Raw genomic sequence first — 25,356 nt, 5'->3', positions numbered from 1 at the left:
TGGGAAACACTTTATCTGCCCTTCTATTCTAAATGTTAGCTTTGCTGGATAGAGTATTCTTGGATGTAGGTCCTTGCCTTTCATGACTTGGAATACTTCTTTCCAGCCCCTTCTTGCCTGAAAGATTTCTTCTGAGAAATCAGCTGATAGTCTTATGGGAACTCCTTTGTAGGTTACTCTCTCTGTTTCTCATGCTGCTTTTAAGATTCTCTCCTTCTCTTTAATCTTGGCTAATGTAATTATGATGTGCCGTGGTGTGTGCTTCCTTGGGTCCAACTTCTATGGGACTCTCTGGGCTTCCTGGACTTCCTGGAAGTCTATTTCCTTTTCCAGATTGGGGAAGTTTTTCATTATTTTTTCAAATAAGTTTTTGATTTCTTGCTCTTCCTCTTCTCCTTCTGGCATCCCTATGATTCAGATGTTGGAATGCTTAAAGATTTCCTGGAGTTTTCTAAGCCTTTCCTCATGTTTTAAATTCTTCTTCATTCTGTTCTGGTTGAATGTTTCTTCCTTCTGCTCAAAACCATTGATCTGAGTCCTGGTTTCCTTCCCATCACAGTTGGTTCCCTATACTTTTTCCTTTATTTCACTTTTCATAGCCTTCACTTCTTCCTTTATTTTTGATCATACTTAACCATTTCCGTGAGCATCCTGATTACCAGTGTTTTGAACTGTGCATCTGATAGGTTGCCTATCTCTTCATCACTTAGTTTTATTTTTAGAACTTGGTTCTGTTCTTTGGGCCATCTTTTTTGTCTCTGCACCCGTGTTATGTTCTAAGGGGTGGAGCCTTATGCACTTCCCAGGGTGGGGCAACCCATGTTTTTTTTTTTGTAGCTGTATGTGGGGAGGAGTTGAGAGGCAACAATGTCACTTGCTTGGCTTTCAGCCAGATTTCAGTAACTTCCCCCACTTCCCACAAGCAAATTTGGCACTTCTGGTGCTGATTCCTGGGTGTGTGGGCTTGTGTACATTCTGGGACCCTGTGGGTATCTCCAACAAACTCTCCTGTGAGGCTGGGAGTTTCTCCTGCCACTGCAGTTTCCATAGGTTTTTACCACCAGAGGTTTTGAGGCTTTATTTTCCAGTTCTGGAACCCTGGGTTGTGTGGTCTCTTTTGCTCCCCAGTTTTTCCTCCTGGTGTATCTTCATGCAAATTTGGGACCTCCTAGTCCTCCAGCTGCCTTGCAGCATGTCCTCTCCTCCCTGGCTGCTCATCTCCATTCCTCCTACCAGTCTGAATGAATGTTTCTTCTTTAACTCCTTGGTTGTTGGACTTCCATACAGTGTGATCTTCTGGCAGTTCTGGTTGTTTTTTTGTTTTGAAATTTGTTGTTGTCTTTCTTTTGGTTGTGCATGGAGGCAAACTTATGCCTCCATCTTGAATGGAAGTGACATTTTGTTTTTTGAAGTATATATCTTTAAAATGGCATTATTATCACATGTGTACCATTTTTAATACATTTAACAGTCCAGATATAACCAATATTAAAAGATAGTACCATTGTAATAATATTTTTAGATAATCATTATTTAGATTTAATAGAGTTGTATGGATGAAGAAATCTATTGTGTTTATTTGTCCATTTTACCTTCTTTAATAATAGCTAGCCTGTCATGAATGAGAGAGTATTATTGCTGAAATCTAAGGATAGGAAAAGTAAAGAGAATCATGAAGAAAACCATTTTTTCTACTTGTACCTGTTTTTAATGAATAGAAACTCATTTCCTGATCCAGGTAGAGAATTTTTCATTGTTGTTGTTCAAGTACAGTTGTCTCCATTTTCACCCCACCATGCCCCCATGCCCCACCCATCCCACCTCCCACTATCAAACCTACCCTCTTTGGCCTTGTCCATGTGTTCTTATACATGTTCCTTGATGGTTCTTCCCCCGCTATCCCATTTTTCTCTTTGATTACTGTCAGTTCGTTCTTTATTTTAATGTCTCTGGTTGTATTTTCCTTGCTTGTTTGTTTTGTTGATTAGGCTCTACTTGTAGGTGAGATCATATGGTATTTGTTCCTCACCGCCTGGCTTATTTCACTTAGTGTAATTCTCTCCAATACCATCCATGCTGTTACAAAGGGTAGGAGCTCCTTCTTTCTCTCTGCTGGTAGTATTCCATTGTGTAAATGTACCATAGTTTGTTGATCCACTCAGTTACTGATGGGCACTTAGGTTGCTTCCAGCACTTGGCTATTGTAAATTGTGTTGCTATGAACATGGGAGTGCATAGGTTCTTTTGAATTGATGTTTCAGTATCCTTATGGTATAATCCCAAAAGCAGGTAGAGAATTTTGTTTAGCTTAATTTTTCTATAGTTTTGAATACCTCATAGTTTCAGTGCTGAAGGTTTATTTAAATATGAGCCACAAGTAAATAAGTCACAGTATTTATTATTTCCTCAGTCTCATACCAAGTTTAATTAGAATTTTTTTTCTACTTTATATGTCTCTGTTCATGCAAAGTGACTGTTTTCAACAGCAAATAAAAATTTGCCCAAGAAGTATAAATTTTGGTATATCACTGAATATCAATGTGGGACGCAGTTCTAGCCTTTCTTTAACTTGTATAGCAGTTTCACTTAAAAATTTTATTTATTATCAATTTACATCTTTTATAAGCAAATCTGCTTGCTGAAATTACATTTTCATACTTACTGGGTGGTTGTTAGGTGGCCAATTCCTAGTTATGCAGAATATTTTGATTCAAAATTCTTCTGCAGAGCTGTGCTATGGTATAATTCTTTTTTCTAAACTACACTAAGTATTGTAGTACAGAAAACACTTCTGTATTTTTTGTCTTCTTTATAAATCTTAGGCATTTTTCTGACAGTTAACAAGATCCTATTCCAGAATATTTTCCTCAGTGGAGAAAAAAAAATGACAGAAAGACATAGAAGGTAAAGCTATTTGCCCTGGTAATGTAGTGCGACTGGTTTGTTTATCTAATTGTTTGCTTGCACATGTTTCCTGTAGGAGGGTGTCACCCACCTAAAGAATATATTAAGAGATACTGAGGAGGAAAGCTGCAAAAGAAAGAAAGGATATGTCTATAAAGAGCGCAAAGTAGGAGCACAGTCTCAGAAAAGAGAAAGATCATTGTGTATATAAGGATCAAGATTCTTGGAAAATAAGATGCAAGTAATAAAATGGCAAGAAAATACTCCAGAAAGTAGGATAGGGGTTAGGTTGGGGAGGACTTCTTAATGTCATTTTTGGTACTAATGCCTGGTATCATCTAATGGACAGATTGTTTTCATTCTTTAGTGTGTTAAAATACACACAACATTTACCATCTTAACCAAACAATTTAAATTATTACATTTTAAGGTATTCAACTCCTTTTTAAAAAACATATTTTATTGTTCAATTACAACTGTCTTCATTTACCCTTCAAACTATCCATACCTACCTCCATCCCCTGACTCCAGTTCCCCTTGGTTTTGTCCACGTGTCCTTAAGGGTTGCTGAAAACCCTTTCCCCCTTCCCTGGCTTCATCCCTTCCCAACTCCCCTCTGGTTACTGTCAGATTGTTCTTAATTTCAATGTCTCTGCTTATACTGTGCTTGCTTATTTGTTTTGTTGATTAGGTTCCACTTAAAGGTGAGATCATATGGTATTTGTCCCTCACTGCCTGACTTATTTCACTTAGCATAATGCTCTCCAGTTCCATCCATGCTGTTTTAAAGGGTAGGAGTTCCTTCTTTCTTTGCGCTGTATAGCGCAAGGAAATGTACCATACTTGTATAAATGTACCATACTTTTTTTTATCCATTCATTTACTAATGGGCACTTAAGTTGCTTCCAGTTCTTGGCTATTATAAAATGTGCTGCTATGAACATGGGGGTGCATAGGTCCTTTTGAATTAGTGTTAAGGGTTCTTCGGGTATAATCCCAGCAGTGGAATTGCTGGGTCAAAAAGCGTCTCCATTTTTAGTTTTCTGAGGAAATTCCATTCTGTTTTCCAAGTGGCCATACCAGTCTGCATTCCACCAACAGTGCAGTAGGATTCCCTTTTCTCCACATCCTCTCCAACACTTATTTATTGCTTTATTTATGAGGGCCATTTTCACTGGTGTGAAGTGGTATCTCATTGTGGTTTTAATTTGCATCTCTCTGACAGCTAGTGATTCTAAGCATCTTCTCATATGTCTCTGGGCCCTCTGTATGTCCTTCTTGGTGAAGTGTCTGTTCAAGTCCTTTGCCCATTTTTAAATTGGGTTGTTTGTCTTCCTGGAGTGAATTCCTGTGAGTTCTTTATATATTTTGGAGATCAAACCCTTGTCCAAGCTATCATTGGAAAATATGTTTTCCCATACAGTTGGTTCTCTTTTCATTTTAATGCTGTTTTCTTTAGCTGTGCAGACGATTTTTAGTTTCATGAGGTCCCATTTGTTTATTCTTTTGTTGATGTCCCTTGCTCTAGGGGACATATCGGTGAAAATATTGCTGTGTGGAATATCTCAGATTTTCCTGCCCGTGTTTTTCTGTAGGACTTTTATGGTGTCATGACTTATATTTAAGTCTTTTATCCACCTTGCATTTATTTTTGTGTATGGTGGAAGTTGGTGATTGAGTATCATTTTTTTTCATGTAGCTGTCCAGCTCTCCCAACACCATTTGTTGAAGAGGCCATTTTCACTCCAGTTTATGCTTCTGCCCCCTTTGTTGAATATTAATTGACCGTAGAGATTTGGATATATTTCTGGGCTTTCTGTTTTGTTCCATTGGTCTATGTGTCTATTCTTATGCCAGTACCAGACTGTTTTGATTACTAAGGCCTTGTAATACAGCTTGATATCAGATATTATGATCCCTCCTACTTTGTTTTTCTTTCTCAAAGTTGCTGAAGCTATTCAGGGTCATCTATAGTTCCATATAAATTTTTGCAATGTTTGTTCTATGTCTGTGAAATATGTCATTGGTACTTTAATAGGAATTGAGTTGAATCTATCAATTGCTTTGAGTATTATGGACATTTTGATGATGTTGATTCTTCCAGTCCGTGAGCATGGTACATGCTTCCATTTATTTGTATCTTCCTTAATTTCTTTCTTCAGTGTTGTGTAGTTTTCTGAGTATAGGTCTTTTACATCCTTGGTTAGGTTTATTCCTAGGTATTTTATTTTTGTTGTTGCTATATTAAATGAGATTTTTTTCCCCTGATTTCTGTTTCTGATATTTCATTGTTGGTGTACAAAATGCCTTTGATTTCTGAATATTTACTTTGTATCCTGCTGTTTTGCTAAATTCACTTATTAGGTCAAGTAGTTTTCTGGTGGAGTCTTTAGGAGTTTCTTCGTACACTATCATACCATCTGCAAACAATGACGGTTTTGTTTTCTTCATTCCAATTTGGATGCCTTTTGTTTCTTTTTGTTTACTCATTGCCATGGCTAAGACTTCCAATATTATGCTGAATAGGAGTGGTGAAAGCGGACTTCCTTGTCTTGTTCCTGATCTTAGTGGGAAAGCTCTAAATTTTTGCCTACTGAGTATGATTTTGGCTGTAGATCTTTCCTATTGGACTTTATTATGTTGAGGAATGCTCCCTCATTTCCCACTTTGGTGATTGTTTTTATCATAAATGGGGCTGTACCTTATCAAATGCTTTTTCTGTATCTATTGATATGATCATGTGATTTTTGTCTTTCCTTTAGTTTATGAGATATATTACAGTTATTTATTTGTAAATATTGTGCCATCCTTGCATTCATGGGATGAATCCCACTTGATCATGGTGTATGGTATTTTTATCGTATTGCTGGATGCAGTTTGCCAATATTTTGTTGAAGATTTTAGTGTCTATGTTCATCAGCAGTATTGGCCTGAGTTTTCTTTCTTTGTTATGTTTTTATCTGGTTTTGGGATAGGGATGTTGCTGGCTTCATAAAAAGAGTTTGGGAGTCTTCCATCTTCTTAGATGTTTTGGCATAATCTGTGAAGGATTAGAGTTGGCACATCCTTAAAAGATTTGTAAAATTCTCCTTTGAAATGGCCTGGAGCCCTGGCTGGCGTAGCTCAGTGGATTGAGCGTGGGCTGGGAACCAAAGTGTCCCGGGTTCGATTCCCAGCCAGGGTACATTCCTGGGTTGCAGGCCATAACCGCCCCAGCAACTGCACATTGATGTTTCTCTCTCTCTCTCTCTCTCTCTCTCTCTCTCTCTCTCTCTCTCTCTCCCCCTCTCCCTCCCTGCCTTCCCTCCCTAAAAATAAATAAATAAAATCTCTAAAAAAAAATGGCCTGGTTCAGGGATTTTGTATGTTGGGAGTTTTTTTTTTTTTTTCATTACTGCTTCAGTTTTGTCAGCTGTTATGGATGTCTTCAGGCTTTCTGCTTCTTCTTGATTTAGTTTGGAAGATGATATTTTTCTAGAAATTTGTCCATTTCACCCAGGTTTTCAAATTTCTTGGCATACTGTTGTTTGTAGTGTTTTGTTACAATGCTTCTATCTCTGTGGTACCAGTTGTAATCTGTCCTTTTTCATTTCTGATTGTGTTTATTTGTGTCCTCTCTCTTTTTTTCTTGAGGAGTCTACTTAAAAGCTTGTCAATTTTGTTTATATTTTGAAACAACCAGCTCCTGGATTTATTGATCCTTAGAATTCTGCTTTTAGTCTCTATGTCTTTTAATTCTGCTCTGATCTTGGTTATTTCCTTCCTACTACTTACTTACTCTGTGCTGTCTTTGTTGTTGTTCCTTGAGTTCTTTTAGGTTTAGGCTTAGGCTGTTTATCTGAAATGTTTCTATCTATTTTAGGTAGGCCTGTATATCACTATGAGCTTCCCCATCAGGACTGCTTTTGATATGTCTCCTAAGTTTTGGGTTATTATGAGTTCATTTTCATTTGTTTCCAGAAACTTTTTGATTTGTTCCTAGATATCATTCTTATCCTATTCATTGCATATTAGTATGCTATTCAATCACCATGAGATTGTTTGAGTGTTTTTGAGGTAGGTTTCTACTTTCAGTTCCTTGTGGTCCAAGAAGATGCTTGATATAATTTAAATTTTCTTCAACTTTGTGAGGCTTGTTTTATGTCCTATCACATGGTCTCTCTTTGAAAATGTTCCTAGTACATTTGAAAAGAATGTGTACATTCCTTCTTTGGGATGAAAGCCTTTGTATATTTCAGTTAAGTCCATTTGATCTAGGATATTTTTTCAATGCCACAATATCTTTGTTGGTATTTTGTTTGGAAGATCTATCTAGTTTTGACAGTGGGGTGTTGCAATCCCCCAGAATAATTGTGTTGCTGTCAATATCTTTCTTGAAGTCCTCCCATATTTTCTTATTGTTTGGGTGCTCCTTTGTTAGGTCATATATATTTACAATGTTAATGCCTTCTTGATGGACTCTTCCCTTGAGTATTATGAAGTAACCTTCTGGGTCTCTTTTTATGGCCTTTTTTAAAAAGTGTACTTTGTGTGATATAAAGTACTTTGTGTGATATATTGCTACCCTGGCTTTTTTTTTTTCCTGTCAATTTGCTTGGAATATTTGTTGCAAGCCCCTCATTTTCAGTCTGTGTAGATCTTTTTTTCTGACGTGGGTCTCTTGTAGGCAGCATGTGTGTGGGTCATGATTTCTTATCCATTCAACTATTCTATGTCTTTTGATTGGAGCATTTAATCCATTTACATTGAAGGTTATTATTGATAGGTAGTTTTCATTCCCATTATTGTGTACCTGTGTTCTCTCTTTCACTCTTTTTCTTGTCTTTTCTTAAAGCTGACCCTTTAGCATCTCTTGCTGAGCTGGTTTGGAGGAGGCGTATTCTTTGAGCTTTCCTTTGTCTAGGAAACTCCGTATTTTGCCTTCCATTTTGATTGAGCCTTGCTGTAAAGAGTAATGTTGGTTGTAGGCCTTTGTCGGTCATTACTTGGAATATTTTTTACCATTCTCTTGTGGCTTGGATCATTTTCATTGAGAAGTTAGCTGCTAGTCTTATCTGAGTTCTTTTGCATGTTACTTCCTATTTCTCTCTTGCTGCCTTTAAGATTCTCTTTGTCTTGGAATTTTGCCATTTTAATTATGATGTGTATTCACGTGGGCCTCTTTGGGTTCCTCTTGTTTGGGACTCTCTGTGTTTCCTGGATTTGTGTGACTTTTTCTCTCATCCAATTAGGGAAGTTTTCCATTGTTACTTTTTTCAAGCAGGTTTTCTATCCCTTGCTCTTCTTCTTTTTCTACTGGTATTCCTATTATATGGATATTATTATGTTTCATGTTGTCCTGAATTTCCCTTAACCCCTATTTAATGTTTCTGAGCCTCTTTTCCTTTTCTTGCTTTTTCTGGGTGTTTTTTTCTACCTGTTCTCTAGCTCGCTCATTCCATCTTCTGCTTCATCTAGACTGCTTTTGATTCCTTCTAGTGTATTCTTCAATTCAGAAATTGTATTCTTCATTTCCTCTTGGCCCTTGTTGATAGTTCAACAAGTTTCTATTTCCTTTTTCATGTTGATATAGTTTGCAGTGAGTTCATTGTAGTTTCCCTGTAGTTTTCGGTAATTCTCTGTGAGCTCATTGAGCTTCCTTATAACCATTGCTTTGAACTTATTATCTGATAGTCAACTTGCCTCTATTTCATTTAGCATTCTTTCTGAGACTTCCTCCTTACCTTTCATTTGGTGATTGTTTCTTTGCCTTTGCATTGTTGGTAAGACTCTTCTTGTTAGCCTCTGCTTCTTAAATTGATCTGTTTTGACTCTCTGGGTTTATGATGTAAACTTCTGTGGTAGGAGTCCTGTGAGATTCAATAGTGCAGTCTCCTTGATCTCGGGAGCTTGCTGGTCTTGCGCTGTCATTTATGTTGGCTCTCTGTACATCTTTGGGTTTTGATTGTTGTTGGATCTTTCTTTGGTGGATCTTCCCCTCCAGCTGGTTAACTAAGGGTCAGTCCATCCACCACAGCTTGTATTCTGTTGTGCAGGTGTGCACAGGTTGTGTTGAAGCTGGTTGTTCTGTCTGTTTGAGGTGTTGAGGCTTCTCTCTCACTATTGTTCAGTTGTTTTTTCTGGGTAATTTCTCCACCATTTGGTTGTATTTCCAGATGGTCCTGGGTGGAGGTTATTTTGGCTTCCACTCACTCCTTCACCTTTTTCCATTATTATCTGCTGGTGGTTCCCTTGTTGGTGGTTCTCTCTTTCAGCAGGTATACTGGTGTTCACAGCTCCCTTCTACACTTTTTTTGTGATCAGTTGGAGGGGGAAGGTGAAACAGAGTAAGACAGCAGGAGTGTATTCTATAGTATTTAAAGTACCAACCCACAGAGAAGAGATTGGAGATCCTTTGGGTAAGCATAGTGTTAACCGTGATATTTCACCCAAATAGCCACTTTTTAGAAAGGGTGGAAAAAAGGTAAGACTCTTGTTGGGGCAGGGTGAGAAGGATTGTGACTTGCATCTAGAGAGCAGTGAGCTTGTAGGAGGTCAGATTATGAGATATAGTGAGAGTAAAGGATAGAACATAGGTGTAGTGTACGAGAAAACAGAGTTAACCACAACAGTAATAAAGTTCCTGATATAGTGAAGTGAGCTACGATCCAGGAGGGGTGCTGTGTAGTATTTACAATTGTACGGAACAGCTATTATTTACAATAGTAATAGAGCAAAAATCATGTGACAGAATCTATGTGATCTGAATAACAAGAGCGGGAAGTAGACAACATAGGGTAGTACACTATTAGAACACAAGTGAAATGAAAGAAGGAAAATTAAAAACACACTATGAAAGACAGAACAAGGGAAACCAGTCAAACAATGCAATTTAACAAACCAAATGAAGAAGACTAAACAAAGAAGAGAAATAAAAAAATACTAATAAAATAAAAGATGTACAAATGATGAAAAAATAATAATACAGATATATGATAACTTGCAAGTTCTCTGGAATCACAAAGTGAAATTTGTCTCATTGTCTCAGTTGTTCTAATGGACCCCTCTTTGGGTCTAACTTTGGTCCTTTCTCAGCTCCAGGTTTTGTTGTCTGACTTGTGGGGACAAAATAAAAAAGAAAGGAGGGAAGGAAGGAAGAAGGAATTTAAAAAAAAAAGAAATACGCTCTTGCTGGGTTTAATCCGGCCAAGCAAGTTCTGCTGGTCTTCCTGGCTGTAGCCAACTGAGAGACATTGGGTTTCAGTCTTGTCCCTTCCTGTGGTTTTGCGGGTATGGGCACCAGGTCTGATCAGCACTCTTCACAGTTGCCCAGTCTCAAGCTCAGTTTCTCAGTTCACTGCTGGGCCCCCAGTGCCTTTCTGTTCCAGGTCTATGCCTTCAATCCACCAGTTGTGCTATCCTTGAGGTGTACCTATTAGGGGCAACTCACACACCACCTTCTGGCTCTTTGCTGTCCTAGATGCTAGGGACTCTCAGAGTCTCTTTGGGGTAGTTTGGCTCCCCCACTGTGTTAGTCCTATCTGGGGATTGCTGACTCCTTGAGTCCTGCCTCTCTTCTCTGTGGGAGTGGTTGGGGGGCGGGGGCGCCTCCGCCTTCCTCTTAGTGAGTCAGTTCAGCCTTGCAGGGTGGGCACTCCTCAGTGGCTGCAGTAGAGGATGTGGTAATCCTCTCTGGGGCAGTGGGCATGCATGCATGGCCTCTCTCTGTTCCTGTGGGAATGTGGGGTGGTGGAATCGGGTGCCTGGTTGCGCTGGGTTTGCTGGGTTGGGTGCACGACCACCACGGTGGAGGCAGTGGGGGGGTTGGCAACAGTGGGTGCAGCCACGGGCATGGAGGGGTCAGTGATGACTCTTGGGTGGCAGAGTGGTCACTTGGCCTCCTCAGCTGCGGCAGAGGGTGGGTCCTGCATGCGCTGCTGGGGCTGTGGGCTTGGCCAGGCTCCCTTAGCTGCTGCAGCTGCGGGGAGGGTAGGGAGGGGCTGCAGTCCCAGTGGCAGGGGCGAACCTGCAGCAGAGGCTCCAGAGGCTGCAGGGTTGCAACTGGGGGAGGTGGGAGTGGTTGCTGTGGAAATATTCCTCTGTGGGAGAATTCCCTAAATAGCCACCAGGAGCCGTTCCCACTCCCGGTCCCCCATAAAATTCTACTTTTCAAGCCTACCACTCCAAAAAAGCGCTGGTCTCTCACCCAGCCCAACTTTCCAACCACACCAGAGACTATCAGGCTCAGGGTCCCTTAAGGTCCAACTCCTCTCCCTTGTCCAGGTGTCACCTGACTCCCTAATTTTTCTGGTAAAGACCCAGCCAGCGTCCACAGTTTCGGTAGGTGCACAGCACCCCTGTGTATTTGCCACTTTGTCTTTATTCCCTCCATTGACTTCAAGCATCTATGCCCATCCTGGTGCTGCTGAAACTTCCCTGTTTGGCAGGGGAGGGTGCTGTTGGCATGGCTGTCTTTCAAGAATCCTGCGGGTGGCCTGGCAGGTGCTAGATGTGGAACTGCAGTCACTCTGGTTCCTGCACTGGTTCCTGCACTGGTCCCAGGGACCTTATCATCCCAAAGCACTCTCCTTACCATAAGATTTTTTAATGTCCTTTACAATTTTGGCTCACAACCTTCACATATGCCAGGATACCATTGGCTGTTCACTCTGTTCCTCAGAAGATCGGCTAGGTGTTCCACCTGTGCTCAGGGGAAAGTGGACTCTGCTCCCACCTATTTTGCCACCATCTTAGACCCCTCAACACTTTTATTTTACATAGCAGAAGATCTCATTTTGAATTATTGCAAAGCTCTGATCATTTTTAAGACCAAAAATCTTTTTTGTCATTTGAAAGTTATACCGTGTATCAGTTATCTATTGTTGCATTAATTCTGTGCAATAAACAACCATAAATATGTTAGTAGCATGTAACAATAAGTTTATTGCTCATAGGATTACCTGGGTATCCCATAGGCAACTCTGCTGCTTTGGCTTGCCTCACTTTTATATTTGGGACTGGCTCTTGGATAGGTTACCAATGTGATTAAGCTCTATTCCACTTGTTTCTCATCCTCCTGTAGTCTGTCTCAGGCATAATCTCATAATGATCGCAGATATGTAAGAGGAAGCAAGTAAATACAAATGTATAAATACTGTTCAAGTGCTCAGTCTATTCCTCAAGTATAGAGGAAAAATCCTTCTGTGTACTCTACTCAGTACCTTATGGGCCATGAGATTGCCTAGTCTGGCTGGTTGGAATAGGCACTTTCCAAGCCCTGTGTGTCTGCCAGGCTCAATTATCACTCCTTCTTTTAGGTGACTTTGGTGTTTAATATTTTTTTAAACACAATATGAAAAGTAGTTACCATAAAGTAAAAGTTTGATAAATTATATTTTATTGAAAGTATGAATTTCTAGTTATCAAAAAATTTTAGGAAAGTGAAATGCAATTTGACCAGATACTTGCAATATAAATATGTAATAATGTCATTATCTAAAATATAAATCAGTAAGAGGCAGAAAACCCAATATTATAAAAATCGGAGTACATCCACACATATTCTTAAGTCAGAAAAAACTTACACAGATAGGAAAGATTAGTCACCTAGTAGCACAGTAGAGACTATTGTTGGGATCTATTAACATTCTTTTAATTTCTTTTTTTACTGCTAGCTTTAATCAACTTTCTGACTTTTAAAAATTACTTATTGCAGAAGAAGATGGCAAAGTAGGTAGGAGCTGAGCCTACTTGCTCATGAACCCAACTGGGGCACTTAGCTGATCATCCAGAACACAAAAGGAACAGCAACAGAATCTTAGCTGATTTGAAGTTTGGAAGCCTTGTAATTCAAAATGGATTAACGACTTAAATGTTAAACCCAAAGCCATATTTTTTTTTTCGCTCTTTCAATTGGGTGTTCTCTGCTTTTTTATCTTCCAAATTGCTGATAATCTGTTGATTCTCTGTAATGTATTCTTCATTTCAGTTAGTGTATTCTTTGTTTCAGGCTGTTTTTTATTATGGTGTTTATGCCCTTTTTAGGCTGTTGAATTTCTCACTAAGTTCCTTGAGTTTTCTTGTAACCATTGTTTTGAACTCTGTATCTGGTAGTTTACCTATCTCCATTTCATTTATTTCTTTTTCTGGAGATTTCTCCTGTGCTTTCATTTGGGACCTTTTTTTTTCTGCTTAGTTTGGCTGTTTTCCTGTGTTTGTTTCTATGCATTAGGTTGAGCTGCTACATCTTCTGGGCTAGAAGAGTGGCCTTATACAGTAGGTGTCCTGTCGGGCCCAGTGGCACAGCCTTCCCAGTCACCTGAGCTGGGTGTGCTAGGTGTGTCCCTCCTTGTGGGCTGTGTGTACTCCACTGTTGTAGCGGAGCCTTAATTGCTGTTGCTATGTTACTGTGAGGTATTGACCCTCAGCTGATCTGCTACAAAGACTGGCTGCAACTACAGTGGAGGTCAGGTGTCTGATTTCTGCAGGAGAGGAGAAACTAAAAACTAAATTACTTGACTGAGATTGATTGGTTAATTATTGTCAGGTTTGTTATAATAATCCTGGTCTTTCAATAAATCTTATTCCTATATACCAACCTGTTACTATATGTTAATTTTTTTCTTTGAGTAATTTTGCCTTGGATTTTCTTAAAGTTTTATTCAAGAAGATAAGGTAATTTCCAACAAATTATGTGTTATGATGCCTGTGGCTTCTCAAAAAGATGGATCAACAGTGTTCCTTTTTTGCACTTGTTCATTTACTCATTGAATCAAATATGGATGAAAGTGAACTAGCACATAGGCATAGAAGGAGGAGCTGTGAGATCATATTAGCATATTCTAATAATATGTATATTAATAATATGACAGATATTATGCACTCTTTTAATATATCTGGTTACTGGATATTTCCTAGAGAGACGATTTGTATAGGATATTCTGAAATGTAACATATGATAAGTTTCAAATTTTAAATTGTCATATAGCCATGTGGGTCACGATAAGAATGAAATAACTCTTTGAGATAAGAAACTTCTTGTAAAAATCAAACTCAGTCCAATAAACAAAATTTACTGTGAATTTTGCATGTTTTCCAAAGGTTTTGCTGTAATCAGATGTCTATTATAAATTTGTCCAGTGACTTGAAATGGAGTATTAAAATAGTAGTTGTCTATACAGATAGACCTGATGAAATATTAAACCATCAGTAATTACAGTTAATCAACATTATGAATTATTCTTACAATTAGTTAATCATAGGCTTTCTTTTAGCATTATACTTGTTTCTCAATCATTTTTCTTCATCTTTTTTCCTCCGTGCATCTATTTTTCATCTTGTCTATTGGTAGAAATGCAGAATAATTTTAATATGATGGTATTGAAAACATTATTAGTCAAGCATGCTTTAAAGGATGTATTCTGAAACCAAATACATTCTGTTGTGAATCTTTTATGATACCCATTTTACTTTCCTCCCTCCATCCCTTTCTTTCTCTCTCCCTCTCACCTTCTTTCCTCCTCATTTCCTCTTCTCTTTTCCTCTGTCTGAGGAAAACAAGGAAACAAGTTGTAGGAGAATTATTTGAACAAAAAGCACTTTTATTAAAGACCCATGTTTCTCATCCTTGGGGGACTGAATGAGAAACAAAGGATGGAAGCAATTGAGGGACAAGATGCAGTGGTGATAAAGTTTTAATGGTGTAAAGGAAAGAGAGACTCATGGGACTTTAGAGGTACTAGAAAATAAGAGAAAACACCTGACTTTAGGAAGGTGCTATGTGTTAATACTTAGACACCACTATCTTCAACCCCCATTCTTATATATTTTGTTAGTAAAAACTGAAATTTTCACCTATCCACACATGTTTAAATGTGATTCTTAGAGTATGGGCTAGGAATATGGCTTTATGAGCATAAGATTACTTGAATTTCATTTAATTAAAATAGGAATGTAAAGGCCAAATTGTTGACACATTTGTATTGTCTTTCTCATGTCCAACTCAGTCATTGTCTCAGTTAAAATGTTATCTTCATGGATAAAGAAATATATCTATACATAATGTGTATGTGTGTATGTCTTTATGTTTATATACACTCACACCCACACAGACATACACTTATCAATTTACATTAAGAAATAATGGCAAGATAAACCATAAAATAAATTCTCCAAAGTGATTAAACCATTTTCACTCTCACTACAATGTACAGGAGTTTCATTTGTCCCATATCTTCCCCATGTGGTGGTGTTAGTAATTTTGATTTTAACTGTCCTGGTAAGTATGAAATGTTATATTACCGTGATTTCAATTTACATTAAATCATGTTTAGCCCTTTTACACATACCTATTTGCCATTCTTATATCTTGTTCTTTCACCCATTAAGAGGGGGTTATTAGCCAATCCATTTTTGATTTTTAGGAACTTGTGTTCATTCTGAATATATTTTCTTTGTCAGATATATGTGAAAATATCCTCTTTGTTCTACTATTTGACAATAACATGAGGACATTATGTATAGAAAATATTGGTACATTTAATATTTCTAAACTGGCAATTTTGTAAGGAAATTAAAGTAATTAGTATTTAAAACACAGACTTTATAGCTTAATTTTAATACAAATATTACATTCTACTCTGTTTTTGGTTTCAGGTGCAGTTGAAATCTAGCATTTCCAGTCAGTATGTAATTCGGATGCAACCAACTAATAGATGCCTGTCTACTCTGGAATGTGCAGCTGTTGCTCTTTCCATTTTGGAGAAAAATAATTACATACAAGAGGTATGTATGACTTTGGAAGGTTATGTAGTTTTTGAAAGTAGGAGTTCAGTTAGATTTTATGTAGAAAATTTACAAACGCACAGCTTGTTAAATTTGTAGTTCAAGTGAAAAGTAGAATGTATCTGTGATAGAGATTTATGTATGTTTATAACCTTTTCATCTCTGGTGTTTTTCTGTTAGTTTAGCATTCCTGATCCCATTATTTAAAATTATTTATATATTTATTCTAAGCTGTGCAAAACATTTGCAATATGCTAAATTATACTTAAGTATCACAACACTAAATATAGATTTTAGGGGGAACTAGATTTTTCTTCTAGTGTTTTGTATTTCCTTTTTAATATGCATTCTTTTGTACACAACTTTTTCTTTTTAATTAAAAGAAGGACATCTTTTTTTGCAGTGTTTCTTTTATTTGAGGAGTTATACCAACTTCCTGTTTCTTATCAACCATGCTTAAAGTGTAAAAAATATAAAACTTTTTGACAAAAACACTTGCATAAATGAAAAGATTATAACCCACAATCATCATTTTATTTTCCATGAAAGCCTGATGATTCATATATAATTAATAATCATCACTAAAGAATAATGTTTTATTGTGCTCATTAACATACCAAACTTTGGAACATGTAAGAAACTTTGCACTTCTAGCAAAAAAAAAAAAAAAAGGCAAAATAAAACTTATGTTGTTAGGGTTTTTTTTTTTCAGATTTTTATTTATTTATTTTTAGAGAGGGAAGGGAGGGAGATAGAGAGAGAGAGAGAGAGAGAGAGAGAGAAACATCAATGTGCGGTTGCTGGGGGTCATGGCCTGCAACCCAGGCATGTGGGAATCGAACCTGCGACACTTCGTTTCGCAGCCCACGCTCAATCCACTGAGCTATGCCAGCCAGGGCTGTTGTTAGGGTTTTTTAATCACTGAAATGTTTTGATAAATACAACTTAAAAAAAGTCAGAGGATAATGAATATAACTAAATGAAGTTTTTAACTAACACACACACAGACACCAAGTATTCTCTCCTGGCTTCTTTCTCTCTCTATCTCTCACTCACTATACACTGTAGTTACTACTATATAAGAAGGTGCCTTAGCCATGAAGGGAATTTCAATAATGGATAAAAGCTCAGGTCAGAGTAACTGGTCTAGTTACCAAGCAGAACAGCAAAAGGCTTTCAGAGCAAGGAGAATTAAAGAAGGCCAGGAGCAAGCATTTACTTGTCTTTGCCTCTACTTTTCTCTATCCTAAGACACGGAAAATGCCGGAGTTGGAGACATTTCTTCTGATGAAAGATGTAGGCTTTCATGGGTAGGATTTCTTTATATGTGTGTCAATGTAAGTTGACTTTGTTTTGGACCTAGGCAGTTTCATTTTCTCTGTTCCTCTTATTTGAGAAAAATATTCATGAGGGACCCTAGATCCTTACCCCAAATGACTGGGAAGTGTTTTCAGACTTTTTTACCTCCATTCTAACCTTCTTACGTTCTTCTATGTACCTGACCATCAACATATAACACTTAATATACTACCGTACTTGTCTTTTTTTCCCTATTTACCATTATTTCTATAATTTCATGAGAGAGCAAAAAAAAACTATACTGTATTTAGGTGTCTTAATATTGTTTAAGCTTGTTTCCCATACAGTCTCTGTTTTCCTTGTTATTAATGGAAAGCTCTATGATTAGCCACCATCAGACCAAGGACCCATTAAAAGTTCAGATATTGAGGGGAAAAATATATTCTTTGACTCAAGGTTTGAAATTTTCCTCACCTTTTGGGTTCTGAAAAGAATCCTCTATGGACAGACATCCTTTATTCTCACAATTAGAATTCAATCTTTACTACAATCCTAAACACAAGTTTTAATGTTGGTATTGATGGTTTGATAACTAATAGGGCTGGGTTCAGGATAGGGTTTGTACTAGTGCTACTGCTAACTAATGCCGCTATTGCTTCTCCTTTTCCCAGTTTTGTAACACATATTATTCTGGTATTAATTAATGTACCATCATAGCACGAAACCTATCTTATGTTCTGAGTATAGCATCTGACAAAAAGATAAAGTTTAAGATACAGAATGCAGACATGACCCTTCATGTCTTCAGCTTCTGTTATTGTTATCTATGGATAAAATTGAACATAAAATCCCCAAGTAATGGTGAGGTCCTAGAGTTCTCATTCTTGTTGCTTTTGTCTGCAGGAATAGTCATCAGGAGTAGGAAAAGGATGTTTGACAATCAGATGTATGATTTGGGAGGTGTTAATAAGATAGTCGGCTGGAATATGAGCTGAAGAAATGCATAATGAAATATCCCAAGTTACTTATTATTATAGATGGCAAAAATTTAGCTTTCTTAGTGAGAGAACCCCAAGTTCAGCCTAGTCAAATCTAGCTATAATAAAAAAAATTGGTTCATTCCTCTGAGAAACACAAATACTGTCTTTTCCAATCATAGGTGTTTTCTTTTTTTTCTAGGAAGGAAATCTATACCATACATTTTTTCCCAATAACGTTTAATTAGTAGCATCATCATAAAAACCTTAAGATGATGGGGAAATTAGTAATTTTTCAACTGGCTTCATTTTGTATAGGTAGGGCTCCTGAAAATAATAGCTTTCTTAGTCTATTGATTCACCCTCATCCTTTTTTCTTGAGCAGTTTTTCAAACATTTGAAGTAGCACGATATGTCTTGAATTAAGTTTGAATTAAAACTTCATTATTTATCGTCATTCCTTTTTGCCAGTGGGCAATTCATATCTTTTTGTGCTTGTTTTCTTACCTATAATATAAAAATAGTTAACCTCATAGTATTGTTGTGAGAATTGAATGGGATAATGTGTGTTAACTGCGTGACACCAGACACTCAAATAGTTAATCCTTTTGCCCTTTCTTGCCTTGCTGATTGGATTGACAAAAATTTTGAGCTGAAAGTTGGTGATTTTAATTCAACTACAGTAATATTTACTAGGGCTTTTTATACCCTGGAAGCCTTGAGCTTGGGAATTTTTTTTATTACAGAGCTATCAATACTTAATGAAGTTTTACCTTGTGAGCTTTTTTAAAAAAGATTTTATTTATTTATTTTTAGAGAGGGGGAAGGGAAGGAGAAAGAAAAATATCAGTGTGTGGTTGCCTCTCATGTGCCCTCTACTGGGGACCTGGCCTGCAACTCAGGCAAGTGCTCTGACTGGGGATTGAACTAGAGACCCTTTGGTTTGCAGGCCTGTGCTCAATCCACTGAGTTACACCAGCCAGGGCCCTTGTGAACTTTTATAACTAGATGTGGCAAAGCTTTGTTCCATAGCCTAAGGGCCTTAGCTCTACTCAACACCAGTAGTTGGTAATAATGGTCCTGTGAAAACTCACTTTGTACCTACAGACAAAAGGATTTACAAAACTTTGACATTCCCTTCAAGTAACCTTTTTGTAACTTGCTAATTTTATAAGAGGATTTTTTTTTGTTCCTCGGAACAAGTTCATGTCTCACGTAGCTTCACATTGCCTCAGATATATTATAGAAATATTGTCATTTATTATCAAGTAGTATGCCAAACATTTTAATGTATCATCTTAGTGTACCTTAATAACAACCTTATAAGGTAGACATTATTTTCCTCATTTCAAAAATGAAGAAAATGAGGCAAAGAGAGGTTATGTCTGGGGACATATAACTAGTACATGATTACATCAGTTAAGATAGGCTAGATTATGATGACCCAGCAATTCTACTTCCAGGAATATATGTGAAGAAATCTGAAATACTAATTTAAAAGACTATATGCACCTCCATGTTTACTGCAGCATTATTTACAATAGCCAAGATTTGGAAGCAGTCCACATGTCTATCAGGAGATGAGGGGATAAAAAAGCTGTGGTACGTTTACACAATGGAATACTACTTGTCTGTAAAAAAGGAAATCTTACCCTTTGTGACAGCATGTATTGACCTGGAGAGCATTATGCTGAGTGAAATAAGCCAGTTAGAGAAAGACAAATACCATATAATTTCACTCGTATGTGGGATTTAAAGAACAAAATAAACAAACAAAATAGAAACAGACTTATAGAGAACAGACTGACAGCTGTCAGAGGAGTAGGTTGTGGGGCTGTGTGAAAAAGGTGAAGGAATTAAGCCCCCCCCAAAAAGAAAAAACCCTAAAAAAATACAGACAACAGCATTGTGATTACAAAAGGAGAAGTGGGGAGGGAGGAGTTAAAAAAGGATAAAAGGGTAAACAGAGGATAAATGGTGATGGAAGGAGATTTGACTTGGAGTGATGAACACACAATGCAATATACAAATGATATGTTACAGAATTGTACACCTGAAACCTGTATAATTTCATTTTCCAATGTCACCTAAATAAGTTTAAAAAAAAGATGAAGCAGATTAGGCTGCAGTAATTTAAAACCCCAAATAAAGAATGGCATAGTACAACAAAGGTTTATGCCTCCAATGTTGTCTGTCCAGTGGGAATTCCAGGAGGATCTCTGCTCATTGCAATCACTTAGGGACCCAAGCTGATGGAGGTATTCTTGAGGCATGTCATTCTACTTCCTTCAAGGAAAAAATAAGGGGAGGTGGTGAATCATATACTGAGTGTAAAGCTTCTACCCAGAGGTGGCACACATTATTTGTGCTCACATGTCATTAACCAAAGCTACTTATATAGCCATGCCTAACTTCAAAGGGGGCTAGAAAATCCAGTCTGATCATGTACCAGGGAGCACTGGAGTATTTGTGAATAGCCCTAGTGATGACCACAGAGATGGAGCGAGGAATCTCATTCAGATCTATCTCCAAAATTCTTTCTCTTAATTACCTCAGAAAATTAATAGATGCGTATCTTCAGGAGGTTAAAGTTGGAGGCCCTTAACCATAGGAATATTAGTGTTCTCCTGTCCATGAAGAATTTGATGTCAAAATTACAATGGAACCTTCAATTGTCTCAGTCTGTATATGGTCCTGTCACAGGTGGGCACAGGTAACCAGGTTCTTAGTGATCGGGACAAAGAATTGAACTGAACACCCAGAGTTCATAGAAGAGAACATGGGAGCAGGCCAACTCCAAGCAGAGATTGACCTCTTGGGCTGGAGGGACTCTATTCTTATAGGGCAGATCCTTTCTGGCTAGTTTTGGTGGACTTTACTGCGCAAGTACAAGTAGTTGTATTACTTTAAAGCTACTGTGCATGTGGTTTCCCATGATCCTCCCCAATTGGGTACCAGGGAAGAGGGTCCCACAGTGCTACCGAACTGATCCCCATTTCTCCTGGGGTCCCCCTGTACTAGGTTCACCTTTCCCTAAGCCAGAGAATTATAGCTCTCCATGCTAGAGATTGGTGAAAAAGGAAGGGGTTATTTATTCGAGTTATACAGACTAAAAGTAATGACTTAATGTCTTTGTCAAAATCCCAAAGTGCCTTGAAACACCCACAAACACACACAGTCCTTCCCTCCCCTCTTTGCCCAGTCTGGGGTACCATATCTCAGGAAAAGAAAAAGAAGTCCATGGCTCAGGCAGCACCCAGTTCTTTCCAGTAATTTGTGCTCAGCTGGTAGGCCTTCTTTAGTTCCCAGCACCATTGGCTGCGTTGACGGAATCTCCAGCTGAAGCGTGGTGGTTCTCTGCTGAAGCCCCATGGTGATTCTTCTCATGGCTTCGGGGGGCGGGGGTGACCCCCCTTTCTGGGAGAGCGACGCAGCAGTGGCAGCAGCAGCAGCAGTGCGGAGAGGGCTAGTGTGGAGCTCATCGTGTCCTGGCCCCGGCCCAGAGCAGGTGGCCCAGAGCAGGTAGCTTCAAGGTTGGCTGAGGCCCAGCAGTGAGAGCATGAGCGCAGAGAGCGGAGGCCTGGTGGTGGCAGCTGCAGCGGCTGGGAGGTGACCCGGTGCTCCTGAGTCACTTACTGGTGGCCCCTTCTCCTGGCTGCTGCTGCAGAGCCGGCTGGGGCTCAGAGCCAGGTGGTAGAGGAGCCGCAGTGGCTGCGTTATGGGCGGTGTCTGCGTGGCTGCAGGAGTCCCCACTCTGCTAAAACCGCATGGTTCTCTCCCCAAAGGCTGCCAAGCCTGAGTTTAAATCCCTGCGCCAATCTTCCACTGCAGCCCCATTTCCGACTCCTCCCACACTCAGCCTCACATGCCAGAACTTATATCCTATTGGCTTTACTGAACTGCCTTCTTGAGTCTGGGCAGGCGTGGCCCCATGTTATGGAGCCAATCATCTCCAAGTTCTTATGCAGGTGCAGGCGCTGTAACTAGGGGGAGTTACTTCCATTTCCCTGGCTCAGAGTTTGGCCAGTGCTATTTAACATATCTATGTAACCAGCCAAAGGCCATAGATATGTTAAATGACCACACCAGAGGGTAGCTGCAAGGCTGTTGCTATGGGAAACAGCTCTCAATGGCCCTGCTTCATTTGTCCCTTCCCCCAACCCACACCTGGGATGGAGGGTGAGGACATCCTGTAATCTGGACACCTTGAGTTCTGGACCCCATTACAAATCCTTCTTTTGGCGACCCTCTGGCTGCTCCCTGCTACATTCCTAGATATGTTTCCTAAGTAAGGTGATTCAGAATCCATTGATTTCATATGTTGAATCTGTAAAGAAATATATAGTCATTTCCACATTTTCTCTCTTGTTTGAAGAAATGAAGATATTAAAAGAAATTATTGTAAGGTTTTCTTAGACCCCGCCGAGGAAATAAACAGCCAATTAGCCATGGAAACAGGCAGATGAGCTTTATTTTGGAAATTTGTGCTCCCGGGTGATGCGACAATTTCCACACCTGGAGAAGGAGCTAAGAAAAGACCGCGGGAGAAGGAAAGGCTGGGAGTTTTATGTGGCTTGACTTTGCTCGGGAGCCAAGGATTGGTTCTTAGTGAACAAAGAAGCAACTTAGCATTGGTGGCTCCTGGTCTGATGTCAGTCACCTCTTCTGGGTTAGAGTTCAGTTGCCATATTACTTGTAGTCCAAACGGTGGCCATATTTGTAGTCCAAAATGCTAATTGTAACTAGATTCCCACTTGTCCTACCCTGCCCATCCTGACAATTATGAGAACATATCTAAGGGACTTTCTACAGCAGTGTCATGCAGATTTTCCAAGATATTTGTCTTTTTCTTAGGTAATAGAGCACTTACTGTAGTGGTTGAACCATATAAGAATTTCTTTTTTTCCTGTAAGTAAGAACTGCCAGGGCTGGGATGCATCAGAGACCCAAATTTTTCCTGTCTTTATGTTCATTATCATATATATTTGGTTTTAATCTTCATATTTATTGCCCTGTAGACACGTTAGAGGTTATTCTACCTCTAACAATACTGTTCCAGTCAAGAAGAAAGAGCAAGCCTCTGCCTGCTGAGTCTGTCCCATTTTAAAGACTCTCCAGAAGCCCCACTTAAGGACTTCCGCCTACATCTCATTGGATAGATTGTGTCATATTACTAGCTAGACACATTGCCACCTTGAATAAAATTTTTGATTTTTTAATAAAGAAGAAAAGAATAGATGAATTATGAAGAAGCAACTACCAGTGACTGCTAAAATTTGTAAGAATTTACTGTACATTAAAGCTATTAAGCCCTTTTTACTTCTTGTGTTGTATATGTGAGGGAATAAATTTTCAGACATTTTGAAATTTTTGTAGTTAAATATATCAGTTTTTTCCTTTGTTCTTTTGCTTCCTCTTTTTTTAACAATCTGCTCAATCAACTGTTGCTGTTGTTATCTTAAAAATTTAGATAAGGGTTCCCAGGCTTAAGGAAAGAATCTGACTCAAAATGTGTTTAAAACACTGACATTTCTGTATGATATTAAAAACTAGTATATTGTTTTTATTTAAAAAATTTTTAATTTGAATAACTTTAGGAAAGGCATAATGATCCCACTTTTTTTTACAACCTCCACTATTCTCTGTTACCATATGAATCCACCCAGTATTTACATACTTACAGTAAATGAATGGCTGGCCCTGTAGGTATTTAAATTTAGACTGGTACATATACAGTTAGAATTATTTCAAATGCACCAAAACCTGTATATCTAACTTGTATGTGGCCCATGGACTACTGTGCATTAGTAAACTACTTACCCATACTGTCATCATCTAATTGTTATCAGGTAGCAGGAAGCTTGCAGTCAACTAATAGTGATTATCTAAAAATTTCTTGCAGTCTCCTTGTTACAGATGAAATTATAATGGCAACGGCTTTTAGTGGGGTTTAACTATTTTATGTATAAAGCTAAATTTGGACTTTGTCACCTATATGGAAAATCAATTTGTGTCTTTTCACTGGAGTTACTTAGTGGTATATATAAGGTATGGATTTAAATAAGTTATTAATTTAGAAATCATTATATATTTTAGGGTAACTATTGCTCTTCATAGTTAAGAGCAAATCATTACCATCATTATCATCATCATCATGCTTGTTTCTGAAGAAAAATTCTAGATAGAAAACCATGACTTGTCACAGACACATTTTTAGGTTTGTTTGTTTTTTTTATCTTAACAGACTTTGCTTCGTCCTCTTCAAGCTTTATGCTCTTTCCAGCTTCAGCATGGTGCTCGAATTCGCCTCAGCAAGGAACACCTTCTGAAAAATGGATTATATCCTAAATCAATGCCAAAGAACAAACGCAAACTCAGGAAAATGGAACTGTTAATGAGCAGTGTTAAAATTTAGTACAAAGTTTCTTACAGTGCTACGTATGGTGTCTTTGGCAGACAGTATCAGATTAAGTTCTCGTACAATTTAAGTCTGTGGGATTTTTTGAGTGTCTAAAGAATGAGGATTGCGTACTGAACTTGCCCAGAAGAACAATGCAAATCAAATAGCCATAAAAGCAAACAAATATAAATTATACTGACTCAGTGAAAAAGCAGTTTTATACTGTATTTATTTTTTAAATGTGCCTCTATTAATTTCTTCAAATCCATAATTTGAGATGTGATTAGTTGTTGAGCTGGGTTAGAAGTTTTTATTTTAAAGTAGAAGAAAATTGTTGTGCCTGATTAGAACAGTAATGTTTTCATAAATATTTTATAGATAATTAAGTGTAGACCTATATTAGAGGATACTTGCATCAATTTGCAATGTTATACACAAACTTTATAGTTTGAAATAAGTAACAAAAATAATAAGCAGTTTACATTGAATTTACTTATTTCATAAAACAGTACAACAGAATAAAGAAATTAAGTATTCTTTGGAGACTAAACTTAAACTTAGCTAATGTGATTAAATGTTCTGTTAATGCCCCTAATTTTTTTATTAAGGTGTAATTGGAATATAACATTATATTAGTTTCAGGTGTACAACATATTGATTTGATATTTGTATATTATGAAATGATCACCACAATACATCTTGTTAACATTTGTCACCATACGTAGTTTTTTTCTTGTGATGAGAACTTTTAAGATTTACTCTTTTAGCAACTTTAAAATATTCACTACAGTATTATTAGCTATAATATAATCATCAAGTAGTATGTTATATCCCTATCACTTATTTCTGTTCTAACTGGAAGCTTATACCTTTTGACCCACTTAACTCATTTTGCCCACACTGAAACTCCATCTCTGGCAAACACCATTTTCTGTACCTATGAGCTTTTTTTTTTTTTTTAATGATTCCACATGTAAGTGATATATGGTGGAGTCCACTTCCCCCTGCACATGG

The 25,356-nt window shown here is 38.0% G+C and overlaps 1 protein-coding gene across 1 annotated transcript in view; it reads left to right on the top strand.

Annotated features, from left to right (window-relative positions):
• Nucleotides 1-25,062, top strand: part of LOC123825566 (tRNA-uridine aminocarboxypropyltransferase 2) — a 123,353-nt gene extending 98,291 nt beyond the window's left edge. The window contains exons 5-6 of the mRNA XM_045849099.1: nt 15,538-15,666; nt 24,187-25,062. Coding sequence (XP_045705055.1) covers nt 15,538-15,666; nt 24,187-24,357 — 300 coding nt within the window. The 3' untranslated portion in view covers nt 24,358-25,062. The remainder of the gene's footprint in view (nt 1-15,537; nt 15,667-24,186) is intronic.
• The last annotated feature ends 294 nt before the right edge of the window (nt 25,063-25,356 follow it).

The sequence above is a fragment of the Phyllostomus hastatus genome, unplaced genomic scaffold (assembly GCF_019186645.2).
Source record: "Phyllostomus hastatus isolate PE091 unplaced genomic scaffold, TTU_PhHast_1.1 phas_contig_64, whole genome shotgun sequence".
NCBI lineage: Eukaryota > Metazoa > Chordata > Mammalia > Chiroptera > Phyllostomidae > Phyllostomus > Phyllostomus hastatus.
This window is presented reverse-complemented; position numbering and strand designations above follow the sequence as displayed.